We start from the raw sequence: 26,258 nt of genomic DNA on the forward strand, positions 1-26,258 counted from the left end.
AATCATCAAATAAATAAACAAATCTATTGTGTAAATCAATGTTCTTTACCTTTGTTGCCTCTACTTGACTAGAATGTAACATCATATTAAACTGTGGTCTAGGTGGACGTATATTGGACTTAGACCCTATAGGTTTCTGACCTCTTCTAGGGAAATATGGTCCTGGTGTCGGTACTGAAATATAAGAGTATAAATTTTCAGACAGCCATTTTTTAGAATTAACTCTTTTATGCTTCTATCTTAACAAGATCTGTTATAGAGGGATGTTAAAATATTGATTAATGCTTTAAACTTTTATTTTCATTTTAAATACTTTCGTGAATTGGGAAGAACGATGAAATGTGCGATAGACCTGAATATTTGCAGAGGTATGATTACTTTATTTAGTCAAACAGACAATATTGTATTCGACCTATAAAACTGACATGATTTGATATAAACTTACCAGGCAAATTACTTTCTTGGAAAGACACATGAGCCTGTGTTAACATTGGAACCATTGTATGGACACATTCACTCTGGAAAATTATCACCATTTCACGTAAAACCTCTGCAAAAGACAACATATCATAAGAATAACCATATTGAATAAATGAAAGTTAAAAATTTTAACAAATTTATTTGAATCTGTTTAACATATATATTCTAAACAATAAATATATATAATTCAGAATATTTCCTTCAACTTTCCATACAATTGTATGAACACATGTGCATAGAAAATTATCACTATTTCTTGCGAAACCTCTGAATAACCATATATCGGAAAATATTTCCTTTTCCATACCTATAGAAATCTGTCTGATCTCTGGTGGTGTAAATGAATTCAGTAATGTCAGCAGTTTCTTTACAAATTCCATTCTATCCCTCCAATTCTGAAATACTGTTTGAATATCTGAACCAGAACCTACAATAAAACAATATCAACATTTACTTGACTTAAATCAATATTCTCCTATATGTAAACTGATATAAGATAAAGACAGCTTGATTGTACATTTTTATAGTGCTGTTATTTTATTTAAAGTCATCAAAGTTTCAGGTGGAATAAGAAATACAATTTTGCAATTACATATGCTTGTACAAATGTATTCACAATATAAATTCTTTAAACTTTCATTAAATGAATAAAATAATAAGTTCTTCTTTTAATTACTCCTATATTTCACTGGGTAAAGAAATTTTAAACAACTGGGATACACTTACTTTTCTTATCATGAAAATGCCTCAGTACTTTCAACACAGGCAGTATAATGGTCAGCAAATCTACAATGTCTCCAGTCACATGACATGCTGTAGCCTCATGGTACATCACATGTAAATTGTTAAATGCCTTAAATGTATAAGTAACAAAAATTATTAAATTTCAAACAATTAATTCCTTAATATATAAAACATTTGTGTAATGTTTCACTTTCTAAAAATTCTGGTTTTTAATTCGGCACTTTCTATCATTTTATTTTAGAAGTAGAAATCATTCTTAATCAGATATCAACTTTACCTTTGAAATCTGATTCAAGACTTAACTTCACACTACCACAATTGGATACATTAATAAAATTGTGTTCAATACTTCATATACAAATGCTTTTTGTGCTAATGCCTGCAATCTGAAATGGAGGGTTTTTCTTTCTTCACATCAATTTTTATTCTAATTTAATGAGGTTGCAAGTGTCCAAAAACTAATCAAATTTAGTTTACAGGTATGTTTTATCATATTTTTTTCCCGCGGCGCATTCACTCTTTATCAAATGATTTTTCTTTTTAATCAGTGATCCAATGAAGGCAAAGGCATGACAACAATATTTCATTAATTCTGCTCTGTTAATGTGTAGTCCACTCCAGGCCACTGATATGCAGTTTTGTTTTGTTCTAATAATTACACTGTATGGAGGTATTCATTGATTATCGTTGTTTGCATTTAATATCTTTTAACAGAAAATGGTGTTACTGCACAATGGGATATTACTACATTCATCTTGAAAGTGGCAAATCAAAATGTGCATAAATAGCAAAAAACAACTCCCCTGTGTAACATGCGATACAAACCTCAGACATCATTTGTAAGCCTCCTTGATATATTAGGAATAGTCTGTCATTATCAGCATCCACTAATATCTTCAACACACTACAATAAAAAATAACAAAATTTTTCTTTGTGAAAGTGTTTTATAGCATCTCTATTCTAAAGAAAATCATCTCATTGGCTTAGGACTATTCTATAAAACATACACGAAAAAGGTGGAAACACTTCCAAAAGTTAACATCCAAAATTATCATCTTACATTTTTACCTGATCAAAGTTTGCCCTAAAAAATATTACCTGCACTATTCATATGATCAATATTTTTCATCAAACTCCATATACTTGCCTAGTCAAAATTGAGCTATTTATGGATTTAAATCATATCTTACATATTACACTATCTAAAAATGTTTACCTGATCAGCGTTTGCCATCCAGATCTTGCATCTAACATATTTAAGAACATCTGTGAAGTGTTTTTCTTGAATGAATTAATGGATCTAACTTCCTCTTCTGAACTGTCTGAGTATTTTGTAGCCATTAATCTCATCATTTTAAATAATTCATCTACAGCCTGCAAATCAAATCATATTTTACTAACCCAACATTTTATAACATAATCTGATTTATTCATCAATTAAACAGAAATTCTTTTCAGTAAATAATGAGTTTCTCACCGCAGCATCAGCAGTAATGTCCAATAACGGCAGACAAACTGTGAAAAGTTCTACACGCATTTCTTAATATCATTTGTCTTTTAGAGAATTATGTGTTGATGATAGGTTTTGATTGTCTGTGTTGAATTTTAGAAACTGGTAATTCAGAGATTCACAAATTGATGAGTGTGTCTATTGCAGAAGACTTTTTGTACTCAAAATGTCTTTCACATCTTGTGTTTTTGTTTTTTCACTCTTGTTGTTGTATAGTCTGTATTTTTTTGCTCATATGCAGGGCTCACACTACTTCAGAATTATAGGGAGAAGTGACTTCTCTTTTTGAAACTGATAGGGAGAAGTGGTGAGATTTGAAAGAGAAGTGCTCATTCGCGCGGTGCGATACAATGTTTGGATTTTACAATAGTATAAAGGGTCATATGTAAATAATGTTCTTTTTATATTGTTCAATTCATATCTGAGTAAAAAAATTACAATTAAAGTAACATTTGAAATTAAAAGTTATTTAAGTTTTACTAAGGTTCTTGTGAGAAACTACCAACTAAATATCTAGCACTAAAAAAAAAAAAAATATTTTAAAAAATGTAAAGAAATTATAATATATCAATTAAAATTTAATTAAAAATTATCTTGTGTATGACATTCAGTGTTTCTCATAAAAAAAATATAAAAGTTATGAAGCTGGGCCAGAATATATTGATATTAGTATAATAGTCTCAGAGTTAAGAACCTTAATCAATAGTTTGAAACAATCCATAAAAAATATAGGGAATTATATACACCAATCAATTAGATGTTACCAAACGTCTTTTAATGCGTGTGGAATGCGTAATTTTTCCCTTTGGGATCAATATTCTTCTATCAGCTGTTCCATCCGTGCGTCCATAGTAATTATTGTAAAAGTACGGATTTCGGTCATAGCTGGTCCGGTTCAGATCCGGAGTTTAGAAATCGGTCAATGGCGGACGATTGCAAGAAAATTTACAAAAATAAACGATGTTTGACAAGTTATTTGGAAAGGAACATGACGTTTTTAATGCAATAAATGGATTAAAAATTTACTGGAGGCAACTTTTATCACGTTTAAATGAAGTAACAAACTTATGTTGCCGCCGAATTTGAGGTTGATGTACGTTTTCGAGTAACAAGCACCGGAACTTGCAGAAATGCACGAAGTGATAAAAAGTTGTATTTTTATCAAATAACCTGCTACACACTACGAAGACAATGCTTCAACCTCTTTTCTAAAGATAATGAATCGTTTATGTCTGAATTTCTTTAATTATCAATACAAAATTGATGTTTCATCAACTTGGTAAAAATTGAAAATGTCCGATGACGGAAGCGACTGAAAGCGACTATCGTCAAGAACAGGGCGACTTGTTTTCGCTTTTGGGGGTCGGGGAAAGCGAAGTGATGGTCGGGAAGGCGACTTCTTCGCCCAAGTCGCCTGGTAGCGTGAGCCCTGCATATGGAAATCAATTTAAATATTGATCTTAGACTGTCACTTTCATTGCAAATAATAAGTTGTTTCTACAGATTGAAATAAAAAAATGTTTAACCAATAAAACAGTACCAGTATGAATGTTTTTATAGCTATATAAAGAAAACTTACAGCAGCATATTTTGTAGGATAAGGTGCAATATTTTGGAAAGCCCAGTTAATGTTCTGATGTGATGCCAACTGTCTTGTGAATACCCTAGATTGCTGACAACACATCCGTAACAATCCATAATATGACGGTAACATTATTCTGTTAAACATTAGAACATCTTGATCATCATGGTCAGCTCTAAAAAAAAACCACCAAAAATCATAAGATTTATATTTTTGTGAAAATTTTTAACTTCATGATATTTTCAGAAAGTAAAAAAATGACATGTGTACTTAGAGAAAAGGAAATACAACTGTGGACTGATCACTTACAGCGGATTCCATTGAGTGTTTAGTGAAAGGTAATATCTTTGGTTAGCTTGCTTGTTAGCTAAACCTTGAAGTCATTATTAGTTCAGGTATACTACCCTCCTTTCAAAGTAGCATAGTCCAACAAACAAATCAAATGGTTTTCTGTTGGACTAGTCTATTCTTAAAGTAGGGTAGTTTACCTAAACTAACCGTGACTTCATGGTTCAGCTAACAAGCAAGCTAACCAAATATATTACCTTTGGCTAAACACTCAATGGAATCCGCTGTAAAATTAAGTATTTACTATATAATATCAACTTGTTATGTTTCAGCACAGAATTCTCCTTACTATTTGTTTTGCTCAGAAGTTCAAATAAAATTGCCAAATGATCTATGATCAGATTATGTTTGAGATAGCTGCTGATCTTTTTCTTAAAAATGTTAAATCTTTAAAATGTTAAAATCTTGAAAAAATTAAACATTATCTGGAACACTATTTTAAATTTTAAGTATGTTTTCCTTCATACTTTTTTTTTTTTTTAAATACTGCAAATGGCCATGTGGCATGTATGGGTTGTAATTTACAACAATTTTATTAAATGATTGATGAAATTCTTTTAAACCAGAATTAACCTAACCAAAAAGATGTGTACAATATTAAATGTGGAAAATTAATTACTTTAAAAAATAACAGTTTTTATTAGAAATCAATTGTTAGTTTAGTAAAACCATTCATACATTTCCAATGCATACTTACAAAATATAATTATAAGCTATCTGTTTACAAACATTTGGATTGCTGACTATCTTCATGATATTTTCTGGACAATCTACACATGCCTGATACCAGAAATACATCAAAGCCTGCAATGGAAAATATATATCATAATTTCTGTGATCTTGATTATATAGAAATTAAACATTTCTCTATTTCTTAAGCAAACTTACAAGTAGCACAATTAGTTCAATTTCGTTTTTCAGTTGTAAAAACTTATAGGATATTTAACCTTAATATTTTTTTTGCATATAAAGTTTGTGTATCAAGAGCTATCCTTGACAATTTCTTCCAACTCAAAGCATTTGCTGAAATCATCATGACAAGTCAACTTCAATCCTGGAACTCTTTGTATTTTTCACAACCATTTTGTCTACTTGAATGCATGCAAATTAGGTGTTTCATAACATATTTTATGTAAAAAAAAAATAAATTCAGCATATCAAAGAACCCCAAGGATTCAATTTTTGTTAAAATCAAACTAAGTTTAATTTTGGACCCTTTGGACCTTAATGTAGACCAATTTGAAAACGGGACCAAAAATTAAGAATCTACATACATAGTTAGATTCGGCATATCAAAGAACCCCAATTATTCAATTTTTGATGAAATCACACAAAGTTCAATTTTGGACCCTTTGGGCCCTTATTCCTAAACTGTTAGGACCAAAACTCCCAAAATCAAACCCAACCTTCCTTTTATGGTCATAAACCTTGTATTTAAATTTCATAGATTTCTATTTACTTATACTAAAGTTATGGTGCAAAAACCAAAAATAATGCTTATTTGGGCCCCTTTTTGGCCCCTAATTCATAAACTGTTGTGACCTCAACTCCAAAAATCAATCCCAACCTTCCTTTTGTGGTCATAAACCTTGTGTTAAAATTTCATTGATTTCTATTTACTTATACTAAAGTTATTGTGCGAAAACCAAGAATAATGCTTATTTGGGCCCTTTTTTGGCCCTTAATTCCTAAACTGTTGGAACCAAAACTTCCAAAATCAATCCCAACCTTCCTTTTGTGGTCATAAACCTTGTGTCAAAATTTCATAGATTTCTATTCACTTAAACTAAAGTTATAGTGCGAAAACCAAGAAAATGCATATTTGGGCCCTTTTTGGCCCCTAATTCCTAAAATGTTGGGACCAAAACTCCCAAAATCAATCCCAACCTTCCTTTTGTGGTCATAAACCTTGTGTTAAAATTTCATTGATTTCTATTCACTTTTACTAAAGTTAGAGTGCGAAAACTAAAAGTATTCGGACGACGACGACGACGACGCCGACGACGCCGACGACGCCGACGCCGACGTGATAGCAATATACGACGAAAAATTTTTCAAATTTTGCGGTCGTATAAAAATTATCTCACAAGTATGCTGCATAAAAAAATTGGTCATTTTTCTAAAATTCCTCTCAACAGTACAAAACTATCAAACCACTTGCTAACATTGTTACACAAAACATGTAACTAATTAGATTTAATGTGCACTAAGTACCTGTTTATTGTGATGCATTGAAATCTGGGGTTCACATAACTTTGGCTGAAAAAGGTTCCATAAATCCTGGAATAATCTACCAAACTGAAATAATAAAAAATGTTGTTCAAGCTTTATGCAATTAACTTTAATATTTTACAATAGGACTAGTTTTAAAATTAATTCAGGACAATTTAAAGTTGACTCAAAATATCATTAATTTTTTTTTCTGTCAATATATTTCTATTTAAATTATTTACCAAAAGTTTATGGATAGTTAAAGATACATAATTTTAAACTTGTTACAATGATTTTAGCTAGAGATATTCCAGGAAAATTTCTAGAGTCTTTGGAGTCACTTACATTCTTTCCGACCTCCACCAACGTCTTATTCCATTGTATAAATCATTACTGAAACTATCCAATTAACATAGAAATTTGAATACAGAATAACAGTGTTTTTAAAGATAACGAAGTAATACTTCTGAATCAGTCATTATTTTGAAATTTAGTGTTTTCAATGCAAGACTGAAGACGTTAAAAGGCAATGTCCACATTTTTCAGTACTGTTCTTTGCTTAAACAATGGTGGAAATATACAACTGTATATTATAAAGTTTTACCATTAACTTTTCTGTTCTTGAAATCAAACAATAGGACATCACAGCAAAATAACTGGTCAGTTTGGATGTTCCATGGGCCTGTGGATCTGTAATAGAAACAAATACCTGTTTCAACTCATATCAAGGCATTACATTAACTTAGTTTTCTCATTTGAATTGTTTTACATTTGACATTTTGGGGACTTAATGGGCTTTGCTCATGGTTGTAGGCCATATGATAACCTATAGTTGTTAATTTCTATATCATTTGGTCTCTTGTGAAAAGTTGTCTCATTGGCAATCATACAACATCTTCTTTTTTATATTAGACAATAAATTATATCCTAAATTTATAACATCTACCTGCCAAAACAATTTGAATATACAAGCTAACATGAAATAGCTATTTTACTGGTACCAATAAAGTTGTTCTAATTTCATGATTTTTTTTTAGCTTTGGATATGCTTAACATTTTGTAATCTTGTATTCTGTCACTCTTAAACTTTCCACAACTAAAAAATACTGATGAAAAAAACAAAATTTTAAACTTACCAACATAAAGTTTGGCTCTGGATAACAAACTTAGCAAGTGTTCATAAATCTGTAAAAAGAAAAGGCAAATGCTTACTTCTTTCTTCAGCTCTTTATGTTTTAAGAAACATCAACCTTTTAAATTTCTCACTTGAATAAAACAAGTCTTTGATATTGTTATAAGTTTAGAAGTATACCATGATGCACACCATTCTACAGTAGAATTTTAATCATTGTTAGATAGTGAGTTATTCCCCTTAGCAGATACTTAGATTTGTAAGATCAATGTCTTACTTACACCAATTAATCTTTTTAATTCTTACCTGGTGAAGAACAATGACAGCTTCTGATGACATCTGAAATGTAAAAAAGAAGAATGTTTTAATATATTTTTATAAACATGAACTCTTTTTGAGAAGAATGATACAAATTCACTTATGAATAACCTTTTTGCTATCAAAAATAATCATAGAAACATGGGAAAATCCAGATCACCGAAAAAGAATGCAAAAGTGTGTCTTGCCAGCCTCTGAAAATAGTAAGAGCGAAAGATTCTTCCACTGAATCTTGAACATTAAGAAAAACCTGCACTATTTACAATTAAATCTCAAATATTAAAATGTGTCAAGAATAAAATCATTGCATATCCATAAGGGATACATGAAGGTTAGCTATTTTGTATAATGAGACATGTATCAACACTGCCCATGTCTCCTTCTCCTTCTACTTGGTTAAGTCAAAAATTTGTGATGTACATTTTGATCTTTAGACATATTCTGATACTGCAAACTTTATGTACTTACAGCTGATTCCTTATGAGGACTAACAATACTCCTGGTAGCTCTAAATGTCTGTCTGAAGTGATTACTGGGTACCAGTGAGATCAATAACATGGCAGCAGCTGTAAAGAAATTAACAATTTATATTAAATTGTTGGGCGATTACTCAAGATATCTTGTATACAACAGTAAGCCAACAAATTGATAAAATGTGTATAGCTGTCAAATACAGTTTTACTATTTGTCTTTTCATAACTAAATTAAGCATTAAAATCAAATCTGGATTTAAGGTGGCTCGGGCCTATTCTAAGTTTCTATCAGAAGTGCCATATTTTTTGTTATTTAATTTTTTATAGAAAATTAATCAAATTGGTTGAAAAAAAATAGGGGGTCACAGACCATTTAAGCAAGAAATTTTACTTTTAAACATGTATGTAAAAGGGACCATTTTTCAATAAAATGTTAGGGAAAATAGAGGTGTTGACATATTTTTATCAGAATATCAAAAACACGTTCTATGACACTTGGTCCAAAACTGTAATATAAAAAGCTGAAATATAGCTTTAAAGAATGAGCAAATAAAAAATATAGGTCACCGATAAGGAAAAAAAAATATTTTGCCTTAAAACCCAAATTTTGGTGGGAAAACGGTGAAAATGGGTGAAATGTTATTTTGAGCCTTTAAAAGATACACATAATAATGAAAATATGCTTTTAGTGACATAACTACAATGATTTAACATTTCTAATCAATCAAAATATTATAAAAAATAATATCGAATTTACGACAATTACTTTTCGTGTGCATTGATATTTATGCGTGAAATTATGCGCAGTCGAATAGTCCTGATCCACCTTAACACTAACTTCCTAGAATATGACTGTGGATTCTTTATTAATTAATACAAATTTTGGTTGATAAATGGTTCATTGGACATTCAAATTCATGGTAAATTATTTAGACCATATAATGTTTGTTGGCTTTACTAATTGTCAAACTCAAAACTAGAAATAAAGTGAAAAGATTTGTAAGGTAAATGGTAATTAAACTAAGTTCCCTAAATTATTACTGATAATAGTACTTATCAAGCCACTTACCATTTCTTACTCTAGCATTATTATTTGCTATAAGATAAGGTTCCACCCAGCTTTCTCTCTGATTCAGAATCCAATGACTAGCTAATTTATTTCTTGTGACTTGAGAGGACATCCATTCTAAACATGGCTGAGGACAACTCTTTGTTAACTGTAAATACATTGCAAATAACTCGTGATGAAGCATATACATGTATATTTTTTGATAAGGTAGATACCGGTACGACACCTTTGAGACACCAAATTTTCAATTTTTGTTCAATATTGATACAATCATTAGGTCTTTCAATCTTTCCGTGGAAAGACCTATTGATTTGTTCTGATTATTATTATATATTTTTTCTTCCGCCTAATTTTTTTTCTTGCGTAGTATTGTTGTTTCATAAGATGTTGCATACATATCTGGAATCTGATATCACATAGTTTATTCGCTTTAAAAATTTACAACCGCGTAACAAAATACTTTACGTTGTAAGAGTTATCTCCCCAAACACTGTTTTCCTTGTGGCCAATACTCCTTGCAACCGTAAAAGATTACAACAAATTTATTTTAGCAAATTGCTTGTTACATATTCAGGATAAGACTATTCATTTGGACTGAAGCTATTTGGAGACTCCATATGAGAGTTATTCCCCCTTTTTATTTGATTCAAGTGATATGCATTTCTAACTGGTAAACCATAAGTTATAGAGACCTAGGGTCTTCAGATTTGAGGCCCTCGTTCCAAAAAAAATGAAAATGAGGTCAAGGCCAAAGGTCAAGGTAATGTTCTAAATTTTGATTTTTGCTTATTTTCACTGATTTTCAAAAACCGTATGACATATCGACAAATAATTTTTCATAAATTGTTAGTTGCGACATGTCCTTACTTGTATATTTTGGTTAAAAGGGTGCACAGACAATAAATGGGAGCTTTTGCCCATCTTTCATTTAGAATTACGCGTAAAGTGATATTTCTTATAAACCAAACATATTAAAGACCTAGGGTCTTTTGTTATAAGGTCCTTGGTTTGAGACCTTGAAATTGAGGTCAAGGTCATAGGTTAATAGGACTTTCTAGATTTTGATCTTTGCTTTAAATTCATATAAATACATCATAAAGCCATAGGAACTAACATTTTAAACTTATTTTTCATATTTCAATATCAAAATAGATCTTAACTAGTGAAAAGACCTTCAATTGTTTTTTTAATTGTAATTGATTTTTAAGTTTCATAATTTATGATAAAACCATATGGAAATTTCAAGATAGTGTGCCAGGCATTTAGTTATAGAGCCACTTAGATTAGATTGTCTGAAAGATAATAAAGACTTATAAGTACTGTACATTCTGGTTATTTGCATAGACGAAATTATGCAAATGAGCGGAGTATACAAAAAAGAAGATGCTTATATCCGAAATGTCAAATGACAGAGTCAAATAACATCGATAGTGCAGATCAGTAAAGGAAATCCCTGAGATAGAATGGTCTTGTTTTACAACAATCAGTTGTTTGACATTTTTATGACCTCGAGGCTTAAAATAGAGCATGGGAAACTTTACCTGTGTACATTTTTTATAATCACATAAACACAAAAGAAACTGTTTAAAAAAATTATTTTAATTACATAGAAGTAAAAATGAAATAATAATGAAAATTATGATGCATTCAAGATAAATATACTTACAAAATTGCTGTTTCCAGTAAAAATCGTGCCAGTTTTAACTCAGCATATCAGCTGGCGATTATTTTCTATGCAATTAACCGAAATGCCACTTGTTATGGCTATGCATATAACCGGAAAATTTAACATTAGATGAATGGGAAATAGTTTTGTGCAGGAGAAAAGTATGCAATTAACCGAATTATGCTATTAAGCGGTATGCAATTAAGTGGAGTGGACTGTATATTCAAATTATCCAAAAAACAAATGGTCTGAAATTTGCAAATATATCTGTTATATTCTGTCATGACAAACTACTGTTTTATTGTCTTTTAAAGTTAGTAACATACAACACTTACATCCCAGAAACGCTGTAGACAATATTGTGTAAAGGGAGGTAATCCTGGAGGACCTCCACCAAATTCTACTAACATCGACAACAGTTTGAAGAATGGTTGGGAATGTTCTATACTTAATTTCTTTATTGCACTAAATACCATGGTAACAATCTGAAATACAAAGAATATGAGTTTCAGTATAAATATTTAAAATATTCTGCTGTCCTTTTTTTTTTAATTATGTAAAGCCCTTTCTAGCTGTGATTTGTTTTCAAAATTTCCTTACTTTGATAATATATTTTACAAATTGAAGATTTAATTTTTCTATTCATAAAAGTCACATCACTAAATGGTTCAAAAAATATTTCTTTTACAGTAACAATAATAGATTACACTCCTTTATATTCATTTTACTTCTTCCTTTTTTATTATTTCCATAACAAAAATATTTCAACTCAAACAAAATGGTGTTTTGTCCAGCATCTTTATTTTGACATCTTAAACTAATTCTACTTACAGCAACAGCTAACTGTTCATTCCATCGACTCAGACTAAATATCAAATTACATGTCTGCCTCAAATTAATGGCATCTCTTATTTGGTTAAATAAGAACGGGAATCCCTAAAAATGCACAATAGTAAGCATATGTAGAATTGAGTGAGTAACACACTATTCAAAGTTGGTATTGGGATCGGAATGTCAAGGAAGTCTATAATGAATACAGGCTTTTCTAGAAAACAATTTATGGGAGTTTGGAAGGTACTTTAATATTTGAGAATGGGTGGGGAGGTCACAAAAATCAAATTGTGTGGTTATATATGCACAGTAAATTGCAATTTAATGGGTGATGAATAGCTCTAAGTGTGTTTTTTTTTTTATATAAATGCTATGAAGTCTGTGGAAGTCTTCTTAAATTATATTTTTATTCATGGATAAAAAAAAACCAATATAAATATCTTTAATTTATGACCTCAAAGGAGATGAATGCAATGTCAAAATAATATAAATATAAGGATTAGTAGGGTATACATGTATGTTAAACCCCAGATATCTGTATTTATGTCATTTAACATAGCCAACAGCCATATTTGAGTTGAACTAGCTGTTGGCATAGTATCAGCCTCATTTAAGCTTATTATATCATTTATCAAATGTGTAACTAGTGATAGAATAAGGCCATGTTATCAGTAATATTATAATAGGACTGAATTTTTTGTGTATAAATTTTCCCAAGGTTTTATTGGAAGAAAAAATTATAAAAATAGAATTAAAACCCACCAACAAAACAAACAAACAATAATGTATAAAATAGTATTACCTTGACAGTACTAACCTTCCCCCCAATAATAGCACTATAATCTTTATCACTGATGTGTAATTGTTTATCCTCTCCACGAGACTTCTCAACAAGTACAGCAATCAGCGTGATCATCTTCTCTAGTGACAGAGGTTTATAGGCATCGTCTGTTATGGTGATGACCTCATCATCTTCATCATCAGAGGGAATTTCAACCTGTAAAAAAAAACATTTCTTGATGTTTACTGCAATTTATTTTCTATTGTGCCTAAATTTCTCAAGAAAAAAGGAGCTTACCACCAATAGACTGTGTTTAGATTATTGATCTTTTTAGTGGTATGGAGATACTTGAACAAGTACTCATTTTTGTTAAGTAGCCAGCTGAAATTTGACCCAAGAAGAGGGATTTTCTTGCTGGCTTGAGGACCAATTGATGGTCTTCAGCTGTTTTTTGCTCTTTGGTCAGGTTGTTTGATACATTCCCCATTTCAATTATCAATTCTAAATTGTACCAATCATAATAACCCAACTATCTTCGGTCAGACACCAATTTCTTGCATACTGACAAACATTTTTAAGAGGGCTATTCATATAAATTTCAAGCAGACATTTTAGAATTACAAATTATAAAATAGTCCCTGACAGAAAAAGACACATTAGTCACATTTGAAAATCATTAAAAAATTCTAAAATTTTGTAACATTTTCTCTATTGTTTACAACACTTCTAAAACTCGCTTTCATATCGTGTAATTGTACAGATAAAATATCTTTTTAAAACTTACGTAATTCTCCTGAGCTTTCTGTCCAAGGTAAAAGTTAATCATGGTCGAGATAGCATTGATGTGAATCATAAAGATACACTCCTCGTCTCCCATCTTAGCAAACTCCAGTAGGAATGCAAAATACTCTGTTAAATATTTACTATGTGGTCTAACACCATGTTCTATCTGCAAACAAGCAAAAAATAAATTGAAAGGAATATATCAAGAATTAAGGTATACTTTAGTTGTCTGCTCTATGATCGGGTTGTTGTCGCTTTGACACATTCCCCATTTCCTTTCCCAATTTTATTTAGGACTATATTAGACAAATCAGCTCTTCAAAGATTATAGTAGGTTTTGGATTGTCTGACTTATCATTTGTCTATGGAATAAAGATTATGTTGGTACAGGTTAGACTATCTCTCATAACTAGTGTCACAATGACACACTTACGTTTAAATCTCAAGCTTTTTCACAAAGAAAATGATCTCCAGTAGTATTTTACAAATGAAAATCATTATTTTCTTCTTAAATAGTAAAAAATTTCTTAAATTTAACTTACTATAGATAACATCTTTTTGATGAACCTTGTAACACAAGATTTGCTTCCAAGTTCTGCTACATCAATTTCTCCATCTTCCCTAAAATATAATTTATAACACATTAGTTAAATAGGCATTTATTAACATGCAAAAAAGGTGAAATTACATAAATCACACACACAGATAGAGTCAGGAAATACTATTTTATTTGCAAAACAATTAAGCTTCATAATAAGTTTCAGTCATAAGAAAGGAATTTGCTTCCTCAGCTAAATATATACATTTGATACACACAATATTTTTTAGCAGTCCAAAGACCAACTCATGGATTCAAAAGCTATTTTCTTAATAAGATACTAACCCCTCAATGAGAGGAACCAGGTAGAGGTCTTCGTGTGACGATCTTAGTTGTGTAATAACATGAATAAGCAGTCTCTGGAACATCTATAATTATATAAATATCACATCATTAAATCAGTAGCTAATTGAGAAAAAAAATAACTACAAAGACTTTGTGAAAGAAATTTTTGTAAATATTTATAAATGAAAAGTATGCTCTACAGGTTGAGAGGGCAAACATATCACCTGATAAAACTAATAAAGTTATGATTTGGATTTGTCTGAATCAGATGCAAGGTGAAATTCTTCAATCCTCCCGTGGTATGTTTTTTTAAACCAGATTGCCAAAAAAAATTATATTTCCAGTTTACCTTTACAAAAAAAAAAAAAAAAAAAAAAACACAGAGATTTTCTGTTTTGTTGTATAAAAAAGATAATAAATAAGAGTATAAAGATGACATTTATTTATTTTCCCTACCTGTCTGACCATCTGGTTAGGACATTTTATAAGGATCTGTTGTGGCCACCAGTCACTTTCTGCCATGTGATCCAGAAACCACTGAAATACATGCAAGATACATTTTTACTATAATCCTACTTTTATCATTTACTATAAGCATACTTTTATAATATAATATAACTGTATAACAGTATACAGGGAATTATTTAAATTAAATACACTTTCTTTTTTTACACATCTGGATAAATTTAAGATTACACTAAAACATCTGAACAATGTTTGAACTGATATTGCCAAAAGCAAGTCTTTAAAAAATTACCTCACAAGCTCCAGGACATGAGTTGAACTGCTTTGTTAACAATTCTATCCACTGTAACATTGTTGGCTGAAAAAGTTAAAAGAAATACATCATATATTTATTTTATCAATATAAAATGGTTTTGTTACTTTTCTAGCCATATTTAACATACATTAAGCTGTAGTTTATGTGTTGTTGATTGTGAACTTACAGTTTTCTTAGCTGTATCATTCTATTAAAATTCATAGTACTAAATTTTGTATTGTTAATTGAATGACTTGAATGACTTCAATTACGTGTCATGAAAAATCAACATTTAGTATAAACAAGAATGTGTCCCAAGTACACGAATGCCCCATGAAGCGGGACGAACAAACGAACAAACGAACAGATGAACGATCAGATGAACATACAGACGAACGAACAGACACACAGACCAGAAAACATAATGCCCATAAATGGGGCATAATAAATGGGCATAAAAACAAAAGTTAAGGCATACCTTTTCTTTTGCATGTATAAGTGTTTCCAATACAAATGAAGTACTAAGTTGAGCAGCATTTAATGAAACCAAATTTTCTGGATCTTTTGGCAAAGTAGTAGGTATATAGCCACATATCTGCCACATAAATCTGAAAAATAGACATGAATACATGAAATTCTATCCCAAAACTAAAGGTTCTAAAGAGCCTGTGTCTCTCACCTTGGTCTATGTGCATATGGGACAATATCCCTAATGCACCTTGAAATGAGGAACTCAAAAGTCACGTGTAAACAAAAAATCTCTGTGTAGTGATATTTGACACTTTTTTATGATAAACAAGTGACTGAGCTTAACCATTTGAGTTAATTTAGAAAGAAGGGGAACACAGAATAAATGTGTAAAATCTATGGAGCTATTAAATGTGTTCAAAGTATTAAATTTTCAAAGAACTTATTGTGTTAAAAATGGGATTTTTTACCATGAGGAGCCGCATCACAAAAGGATACTCGGGGTTTGCTAATTTACGGAAAAAGTAATCTCACTTCGTACCCCGAAAATTTAACCACATATGTCAAAATGTCTCAGCTTCGAAACGAGCCATCACACATATCCAAGTTAACGATATGGACTGAGCAACAGAAGAAAACGTTACCATTACCGCCTATGGAGAAACTAATGCGCATCTTGACCCATATCATTAACGAGTAAAAATTTACAAAATTTACAAAATTTATGAAAATTGTTAAAAATTGACTATAAAGGGCAATAACTCCTTAAGAGGTTAATTGACCATTTTGATCATGTTGACTTATTTCTAGGTCTTATTTTGCTGTACATTATTGCTGTTTACAGTTTATCTCATTCTATAATAAAATTCCAGATAATAACCAAAAGCTGCAAAACTTTCTGAAAATTAACAATTCCGGGGCAGCAACCCAACAACGGGTTGCCTGATTGGTCTGAAAATTTCAGGGCTTATGGACTATGACCTAAAGAACACATTTATCCTCAGCAGATTTGCTTTAAATGCTTTGGTTTCTGAGATTTTAGCCAAAAACTGCATTTTACCCTATGTACTATTTTTAGCCATGTCGGCCATCTTGGTTTCGCAGGCAGAGTCATCGGACACATTTTTCAAACTATATACCCTAATGATGATTGTGGACAAGTTTGGTTAAATTTGTCTTAGTAGTTTCAGAGAAGAAGATTTTTGTACAAGATAAAAATTTACCAAAAATTGACTATAAAGGGCAATAACTCCTTAAGGGGTCAACTGACCATTTTGGTCAGGTTGACTTTTTTGTAGATCTTACTTTGCTGAACATTATTGCTGTTTACAGTTTATCTCTATCTATAATAATATTCAAGATAATAACCAAAACACGGCAAAATTTCCTTAAAATTACCAATTCTGGGGCAGCAACCCAACAACGGGTTGTCCGATTCAACTGAAAATTTCAGGGCAGATAGATCTTGACCTGATAAACAATTCACCTGCTTGTCAGATTTGCTTTGTAAATGCTTTGATTTCAGAGATATAAGCCAAAATCTACATTTTACCCCTATGTTCTATTTTTAGCCATAATGGCCATCTTGGTTGGTTGGCCGGGTCACAGGACACATTTTTTAAACTAGATACCCAAATGATGATTGTTGCCAAGTTTGGTTAAATTTGGCCCAGTAGTTTCTTAGGAGAAGATTTTTGTAAAAGTTAAAGACGATGACGACGGACGCTAAGTGATGAGAAAAGCTCACTTGGCCCTTTGGGCCAGGTGAGCTAAAAATGAATTAAATAAGTATTAAGCCATTCATCAGTTTAACAATGCTATATTTTCAAGTGGTTAATTCAGATTGATTTTAATTATATATAAACAATTAAAAAACTAAATCACAGTTAAAATCAAATTATTCATGAACTCCAGTAGTCATGCTGACCCAGTTAGATCTTTCTCAATGTTATACATTTAAACAGTAGAATATCATAAACTTACCCAAAATAAGTGTGATCCAAGATATTTTTGTCTTGTAAAAACTGTGTGTTGTCTTGCCAAATCCACTGAAATAAAAATGTTGCAACACTGTATGAAAAAACTGAGAATACCTTTTATATTACTGTATATGTATGTAAATTCAGAAATGGCTCCATGCATTTAATTACTAATGAGGTTTTAAAAAATGATACATAGAAATTATGCTATCAGAATATAGGTGATTAATGTGAAACTTATCCTGTCAACAAAGTTGATCTGTGTGTTGTGGTGATAAGTATTGTGAATAAGTTTCATAAAATTTGGTTGATGCACACTAAAGTTAGAGAACAGAAACCAATTTTGGGATGTACGAACCTATAGATCAACAAGGGTAAAAATTAAAGCCCCCTCCACTACGGAAGGGGTATAAAAATACATAATGAAAGGGTGATCATGAAAATTTCAATTGTCTTAACAACAAACAATGGATGGTCAGAAAACGTGTTCCATGCAATTACAAATAGGGCATATGGTCCAATGAACTTAGTAAGCAAAAATAATTAGAAAAGGGATATAATAAATCTTTAAACTATGCTGAAATCTTAACAAAAATAAATTGCCATGCACTTGCTTGATTTGTAACATAGCCTTACCTCTTCTAATTCCTTGGTCAATTCAAAGTTAAATTTTGGTTGATCTATCGTTTGTTCTACTAGATCTAACTTCTTCTCATCCTCAGGTCTGGGTGAACATCTCTCATAAAACAGCATGTAGGCACTATTAGTCTACAATTGTAAGAAAATATTGTGTAGACAGAAGTATTCTTTTCATCAGTATCCAAATTTGAACAATTGCAGCCTTTTGGTGCGTCACAAAAGGCAAAAGTTTGGTTTAGAAAAGCACTGGAGTGTGTATATGTATATTAATAATTCATTTTTAGTTCAATTTAATCCAATAATAACCTTTAATGTAGAGCAGCCCTCCTCATTTTGTAACAAGTGCAAACATTAGCTTGTATCAATCATCAATGTTAATACATTATTAAAATATTTAACATTTGAGTGGGGCATCTTTTCAATTGTAGCGTAGTAAAAAGATATTGAAGGACAATCTTAGTTTAAAACACTGTATAGAACATTAATGCTACATCTTTTCTTACCTTTTCAAATGAGAAATCCATAAATTTATCTGTCACTGAGTCATAGGTTTTACTCTGAAATAAAGATACATAGATATTTTAAAAGTCTAGTTTCTACAAAAAGTGACAGTCAAAAAGAATGAATAAGATAAAAACATTCTTAAAATCTACAGTATCTTATCATAATCATATCATTTATCTTCATAATTTGCTTATATGATTATATTGATTGATTGTTGGTTGCTTAACATCCAGTGTAAATGATTATATTATAGCATTTAGTTTCTAGGAAAAAAAATCGAAATATAATAGCTTACAGTCATTTCACCACCAAAACATTCTTGAGCTATCTGACTAGGATCGAAAGATTTCACTTCAGCATCGTTGAACAAGTACCTATAAAGTAAATAGAATAAGGTGAATAATTCAGCATAAACAGCTATACAAACTTGATATTTCTATTAACTTGAAAACTTTCAATGATAGTGTTGGTATTGCATGAAGTATTGGACACCTAAACTAACTTCTCTCAATACAAAAAAATAATTCAAAACTGTTTTTATAATCAAAACCACTTTCCTCCATTGTGTATAAACTGTTAAAAACATTATTTCATTAAATGTGTTATTTAAATTTGGAAAAATATTTCCTAATACAATGTCTAAAGTATAGACAAACATATGTTTAAAAAACAAAAATTATTAATAAAATACACATAAGTTTTGAAAAGGGCTACTGAAATAAAATTTGTTTGATTCTAATTGGCTTTTATATCAATTTTCTACACAGCCACAACATAGACTTACCATTTGTCTTGTCCATTTTCTGATTTATGTAACCTGTCCCTAATAAAACTATAATAATGTCCTCCATCAGCAGTACCAGTATGTACAGTTACCCCTATCAGTTCATAATCATAGCTATCATTATCTTCATATTCTCCTAAAATCTGCATTTTATCATCTTCATCATCATCTTGAAAGAAATTTAAAAAAAATTGTGAATAACATGAATGTTAGCAAGACAGATAGTAGATAACCTTTAATTGATAATTATGACCAGAAATATAAAATTCTCTTCTAAAATTTCTGTTTCTCGATCTTTAGTTTTCTGTGTAGCATTTTGTGGAATAGTAGAAAGTCTTATAACAACAACACTTTAGGGACTGCTGCAAAAAATTTATTGATCGACATGTTTTGGTGCCTAGGGCACTGTCATCAGAATAAAAACAATACATAAAATCATGCTGAAGTACAAAATCGGGTTGTAAAAATTTTTGCAACAGTCCCTAAAGTGTTGTTGTTATAAGACTTTCTACATTTTATGTTTTCTATCATAACGACCCTGCATACCCGAGGTATCCACTTTATGGACTCTACCGTACTACAGATTCACCAGGTGTTGGTTCACTTTCGTTTGTAATTGATTTCCTGGAATTGTTTTTTCACTTTTTTTTTTAATTGCCTCCTTGACATCCTCTTCCCCATTTCAGCTCAACTGATTATTTAATTGCTTTGCATCCATTGAATACAAGATGACAGGAATGCAACATTGTTGTTTATCAAGTATCATACAGAATTAATCATATACAAGTGGACAAAACCAAATTAATAGTGAATTTATCAAATTTTCAAGGCAGGGTTAAATCTCATTTTTATGTAATAGCCAAAGGATATATTAATCTTTACCAAACTATGACTGCCAGTTGGACTTACCTAGACTGTATGTTGAGTAAGGGACCAGTAATAGCTTTCCTACCTTTGAGTTTGTCTGGTCCCATCAGGTTTTTCTCCATATATTGTGACATGTCCAGTCTGAGAGGGAAGGAGAAATGTGTATTGACCTTCTCCTTCAGCATGGTCACCATGTTAAATGTATACCTCATAGTGTTAAAACATAATATTCTTGGTAATCTTTTGAAACAGGCCCTGAAAAAAATGATGCAAAACATGAAATTAACCATAAATCTTCCTATGCAAAAGAAAGCTCTATATAAAATGCCATGAAAAAAAAACACTCTTGCAGTTGCATCTATCTCGGTTACATAAATTTCAAACATAGACGTCATGAAAAAATGCAAGTAGAAAAATATCTGAACAAGAAGTATATAACAGTGCTTCTAGGAACAAGTTTTCATTGAAACAATTTTTTAAATAATGAGATGTACATTCTTACCTTTTTTCTGCCCTGACTTTCTTCTGACATTTAGAACAGGTATACATATTATCTCCTTCTAACATGTCCTTAACTGTTACTTCATCCAAGGATTCCTACAGGAAAATTTCATATATAATTATACAAAGTAAATTAGACACCAAAACATTGTTATGCAAATAAATGTCTGTTTTATCTTTGGTGATGCTGGTTAACTGTATATTGAGATTCCTTGCATGTCTTCTTATTCAAATTGACTTCTATTGTTCAAATTTGCTATAATTTGCTGCCTTCCTTGATATGTAGATGATATATTGATGTTATGGACAAATACATTTTCAATTGTAAGTCTCATGTATATTTGGATTATTGTTTTTACAAAAGAGAAAAAAAAATCAGATCTTTTAAGTTTTAAAAACACATTTGAGTTTTTTCCATGTATAAATCATGTGGATGCATCTTCTCAATATTTCAGTAAAAGTTGGTCACAAATATAAACATTATTCAAGTCATTTCTACTTACATTTAGATTTTTCATATCTGTAACCTGACATCTTACAGTATAAAATTCTTCCAAAGTTCTACTGACATGAGGACAATCCTAAAAGATATTAAAAATATTGCATGTTACACAATTATTTCCTCTGTTATTTGGATGACCATATGGTAATAAGTTTGAAGATTTTTTTTATCATTTAAATTTAAAGGGTTTTTCCACAAATATCCAGTATAGGAACATAAATTAATATTTGATGGTTGGTAAATGTATCTTAATACATGGTTTATCAAATATAGTCAAAATTTCATATTTTGAGAGATAAAAATGTACTTACCAAAGAAACCACATTATTGGTTAGCACACCACCAAATAAACTCTTGACTAGTTTCCTCTGGAAATGAATATCAAATGATAAGTAATTGGCTTCATGTGCAAGTCAGAAAGAAGTTCAAATACAAAATGGTTGTTTATGATAAACCAGAAGCATTTTTGTTGTTGTTAAGGGTTGCAATTTGTCAAGCAAACATAAAATTCCCAAGATAAATCATTTCACATAGCAATTACAACTGCTTGTACCTTGTTACTGTTCCATACTTATTTATGCAAGTATTTTTTTAAAAGCAAATATTAAATTTCTCAATGCAAAGAGATGATTTAAAATCTTTTATATATTTTCTTCTCTTAAAAATCATTTACTAATTGACTATGAATGTGACATTTTCATGCACACAAATAAAAACCTTAAGCTATTTGATAAAAATTGACCAAAGCATTTGTAATTACAATACTTTATGAAATTAAAGAATGATACAAAATAACTGTTAAGATTTTTTCTTTTAAATATTTGATTTGTATACAAGACTGTACCATTTCTGGGGACATTTCCTCAAGCTTGCTGATAAGATCTGTAAAGAACTCTGTCATATCTTTCTGTTCTCCAGTGTTTAATGGTTGTTTGTCCATTGTGTAGGTCTTACAAAAACTTCTTGGGTTATAGGCTTTTCTCTCGCTTTCCTACAATATTTTGAAACTCATATACATACAACTATACTTATGGACAACTTATTCAATGCTTAAGTGTAAAGAAAGTTATCGACTCATATTTAAAATATTTTTAAATATTCTGTAAAGCTCATATCTGGCATTCAACTATCATTGTATAAATATAAAAACTTCACTCAAAATTATGAAGTAAATACCAACCTGGAGATATGCAAACATTTTCTGTATTTCAATCAGTGTCTCTTCGTAACGATTCTGTTTTGTACACTGCAAATATAAACATATTATATCTGTTATCTGCTCTTTGGTCGGATTGTAGTCTTTTTGACTCATTCCTCATTTCCATTCTCAATTTTATATATTGTATACTGATGTAAAAATATATTGCAAAAAAAAGACAATATGGAATTCTGTCTATATGTACTAGAAATTTAAAACTTAATCAGAAAATGAAATTAGAAAATGCAATAGTTTTCACATGCATACACTAACACACATTCAGATCTGGTTGATTATCACATGTGATTAACATTCATTAATGTGTCAAATGAAATATTTTTATCAGAAAATTTAAAGATTCTTTCTGTCTCAAATATATAATTTTTAAGAATTTCAAATGTCTAATCTTGGCAATAAACTAACGATGGCATCATTTCCAAAAGCTAATAACATGTCTTTATATACAAGACACTTATCCCATAAGAAAATGTTAATTTCACCTGTATACTAACCTTAGCTTGTAAAACTGACTGTCTAGCTTGTGGAATCATATACAAATGTTGCATACATGTGGCCATGTAACATGTAGCTCCTAGGTTTGTCAGGCCAACATATCCACACTTAGATCTACCATCTTCATGAGGCCAGTAATCCCAAGGATACTGAGAATGGGAATCTACAAAATTGATTTGTTATTAGTATTATGTCATTTCACATAATTATGTATTAGGGAACCTCAGTAATAGAGCATGGTGGGTTGTTCGTCAACATTTACCTATGTAGATCATATGGTGAGATAAGAAGTGTCTCTTCACTCTTGCAATTTACATATAAAAAGGTGATTACAATCTACAAATAAAAGACAGTACCTAAAAAGTATTTTTGAATGCTGGATCGATTACTCCACAAATAAAATCAAGAATGTGTCCCCAGTACACGGATGCCCCACTCGCACTATCATTTTCTATGTTCAGTGGACAGTGAAATTGGGGTGAATACTTTAATTTGTCATTAAAATTAAAAAGATCATACCATAAGAAACATGTGTACAAAGTTTCAAATTGATTGGACTTTAACTTCATCAAAAACTACCTTAACCAAAAACTTTAATCTGAAACGGGACAGACAGACGGACAGATGGACAGACAAACGAATGGACACACAGACCAGAAAACTATTGTAAGTGGGGCATAAAAATCATCAGAGTATAGAGGCATGAAATTTTCTAGTTTAAATTTACATATAATTGAAATTCAAACATCATTATTTTATCTATGTTTTCACTTACATCATCAAGATTTCAAGATATAGTTTCATTATGAATCCATATCCCTCAAAAAGTCATGGTTTTATGGTCAGATTCAATGTAACATGTCACAAATCTAATGGTTCTTGCTTAACTTATAAATCTTCCTTACCTTTTGAATGTTGTTGCATCATCTTGTTGTGTAAAATCCTGAAGTTCTCCACACAATTTTTCACAAATTCTACCAACAAATCATATGCTGCCCCTCGTGCTGTTTGACTTTTACACTTTGGAAAGTATCGCTTCTTGGGATTGGGTAAGGCAAACAGAAAATCAAACACTTCATTAAGAAATTCCTGAAATATAATTTAAATGAATAATATAATCAGTAGCTCCTTTACAGATCTAACTTTGAATGTAGTATTCATGTTTACAGCCTACTGTATGTTGTAATACTTCTGTGATTAACATGTTTTTGAAAGAAGAAAAAAATGGATTTATGACTATAGCTGGTCATAACTATCTTCTTCTATACATTGTATTACATATTTTCTCTACATATTTGAAGTTAATTATGTTGCAATCTGTTATAATTGTAGAGGCGATTTGCATGTAAAAGCTAGCTATCAAGGATAGTCTTCCTCTTCTGTAATTAATCAAGTCTAAAGCATATTCATTCAAAAGAAATGCAACATAATCCCAAATGCATGTATAAATCTATTCCATACTTATTAATATACTATCTATTTTTTGGTTCAAAATCAATGCACAAAGTACACAATGGTAGAGATCCCTGTATTTTGCTCAATTGAAGTTTTAAAATCTTTCATTATATTCAAGATTAATAATCTGAGTTTCAGGCATTATTTTGAGTATATTATTGTTGATCACCCTGATGTACAGATTAAAGACAGAACTTGAATGCTTACTTGTACATCAGAATTGAAATGAACAAGCAACTTTTATGTTTGTTAAAGTTGAAATGCCAGTTTGTTCTGACATTGATGCAAAACCTGTTAAGTTACCTGTCCCTCAGGTGAAGTTTTAAATGCTGGTTTGTGTTTTAGTATTGATGTACTCAAGTTCAACATTCCAATCACTCCATCATCTTCCTCAAATCCTTGTCTTGTTTCGTAGTATGATCTGCTTAGAGTCAATGTGCTTGCTTTCTTAGCTAATTCATTCAAATCCAATCCACTTTCCTGAAAAATATAATAAGTGAATATATATTTTTCTTGAGTACTGAATATATGTCTTAATTGACAGATTTTTTACTTTTATAGGTTGCTTTTCTGTAAATAAAGACAATGCAATTTTCTATAGGAACTCCCTTTGCGACAAAAACTGTGCCACTCTAACTATGAAGTTTTGTAAAATTATATCCTAGAATTAAAAGTTGATATCCACTACCATTTTATTCAAAGGTCAAAACATAGGGCTCTGCGGTATATTTTCAACATTTATATGCCCTGATCTTAAAATAGTTTAAAACTTATACTAAAATTCTGTACTACCTCCACCTTTACTTTGTGCCTAATTCAGAATTCAATTTTTCACAGTAATAACATGTTTTTATACTGGTAACAGTCCAAAGTTATATCTCTATATGAGATGAAACACATCATATCTGGGAACCAGTACATAAACAAATCAAATTATTTATGAATATCATATGTCTCCCCATAAGAGGCATGGTTTGAGAAACAGTTATATTTACAAAGTGCAACCTATAGTGTTGTTAAGTTGCATTCTTATTACTGTCATTATACAATCACCTTTGTAGTATTTAAATACCTATTGCCTGACCAGTATAAAAAATTGTCAACACAATTTGTCCATTTAAATTGTAAAATGGGTATTGCGGGAACTCATCAACAGGTGGTCATTTTACTACCCAGTAAAAAATCTTCACTATTCCTTAAACAGGTCGAGAACTCTAGATTTTCTGACGTCAGAATATATTTGCATAGTAATTTCCAAAACACAAGGCCAATATGG

General features: G+C 30.6%; 1 protein-coding gene across 3 annotated transcripts in view; it reads right to left on the minus strand.

The window, feature by feature from the left end:
• LOC143068746 (ubiquitin carboxyl-terminal hydrolase 34-like) overlaps positions 1–26,258 on the minus strand; it is an 81,403-nt gene that overhangs the window by 8,924 nt on the left and 46,221 nt on the right. For 2 of the 3 annotated variants that reach the window (XM_076243016.1, XM_076243018.1), the window contains 37 exons: positions 25,286–25,462; positions 24,433–24,616; positions 23,527–23,690; positions 22,997–23,062; positions 22,661–22,807; positions 22,128–22,184; positions 21,818–21,895; positions 21,316–21,410; positions 20,899–21,068; positions 19,947–20,115; positions 19,458–19,536; positions 19,162–19,215; positions 18,656–18,787; positions 18,024–18,088; positions 16,051–16,180; positions 15,570–15,635; positions 15,269–15,349; positions 14,813–14,895; positions 14,472–14,550; positions 13,931–14,095; positions 13,168–13,362; positions 12,366–12,470; positions 11,870–12,019; positions 9,869–10,016; positions 8,795–8,892; positions 8,315–8,347; positions 8,013–8,061; positions 7,481–7,566; positions 6,880–6,963; positions 5,363–5,469; positions 4,315–4,492; positions 2,442–2,599; positions 2,050–2,128; positions 1,207–1,333; positions 788–907; positions 446–550; positions 50–174 (listed from right to left, as the gene is read on the minus strand). In XM_076243016.1, coding sequence (XP_076099131.1) covers positions 50–174; positions 446–550; positions 788–907; positions 1,207–1,333; positions 2,050–2,128; positions 2,442–2,599; positions 4,315–4,492; positions 5,363–5,469; positions 6,880–6,963; positions 7,481–7,566; positions 8,013–8,061; positions 8,315–8,347; positions 8,795–8,892; positions 9,869–10,016; positions 11,870–12,019; positions 12,366–12,470; positions 13,168–13,362; positions 13,931–14,095; positions 14,472–14,550; positions 14,813–14,895; positions 15,269–15,349; positions 15,570–15,635; positions 16,051–16,180; positions 18,024–18,088; positions 18,656–18,787; positions 19,162–19,215; positions 19,458–19,536; positions 19,947–20,115; positions 20,899–21,068; positions 21,316–21,410; positions 21,818–21,895; positions 22,128–22,184; positions 22,661–22,807; positions 22,997–23,062; positions 23,527–23,690; positions 24,433–24,616; positions 25,286–25,462 — 4,188 coding nt within the window. The remainder of the gene's footprint in view (positions 1–49; positions 175–445; positions 551–787; positions 908–1,206; positions 1,334–2,049; positions 2,129–2,441; positions 2,600–4,314; positions 4,493–5,362; positions 5,470–6,879; positions 6,964–7,480; positions 7,567–8,012; positions 8,062–8,314; positions 8,348–8,794; positions 8,893–9,868; positions 10,017–11,869; positions 12,020–12,365; positions 12,471–13,167; positions 13,363–13,930; positions 14,096–14,471; positions 14,551–14,812; positions 14,896–15,268; positions 15,350–15,569; positions 15,636–16,050; positions 16,181–18,023; positions 18,089–18,655; positions 18,788–19,161; positions 19,216–19,457; positions 19,537–19,946; positions 20,116–20,898; positions 21,069–21,315; positions 21,411–21,817; positions 21,896–22,127; positions 22,185–22,660; positions 22,808–22,996; positions 23,063–23,526; positions 23,691–24,432; positions 24,617–25,285; positions 25,463–26,258) is intronic. The other variant, XM_076243017.1, reaches the window with a different exon arrangement.

This window comes from Mytilus galloprovincialis, chromosome 3, assembly GCF_965363235.1.
Source record: "Mytilus galloprovincialis chromosome 3, xbMytGall1.hap1.1, whole genome shotgun sequence".
Lineage (NCBI taxonomy): Eukaryota > Metazoa > Mollusca > Bivalvia > Mytilida > Mytilidae > Mytilus > Mytilus galloprovincialis.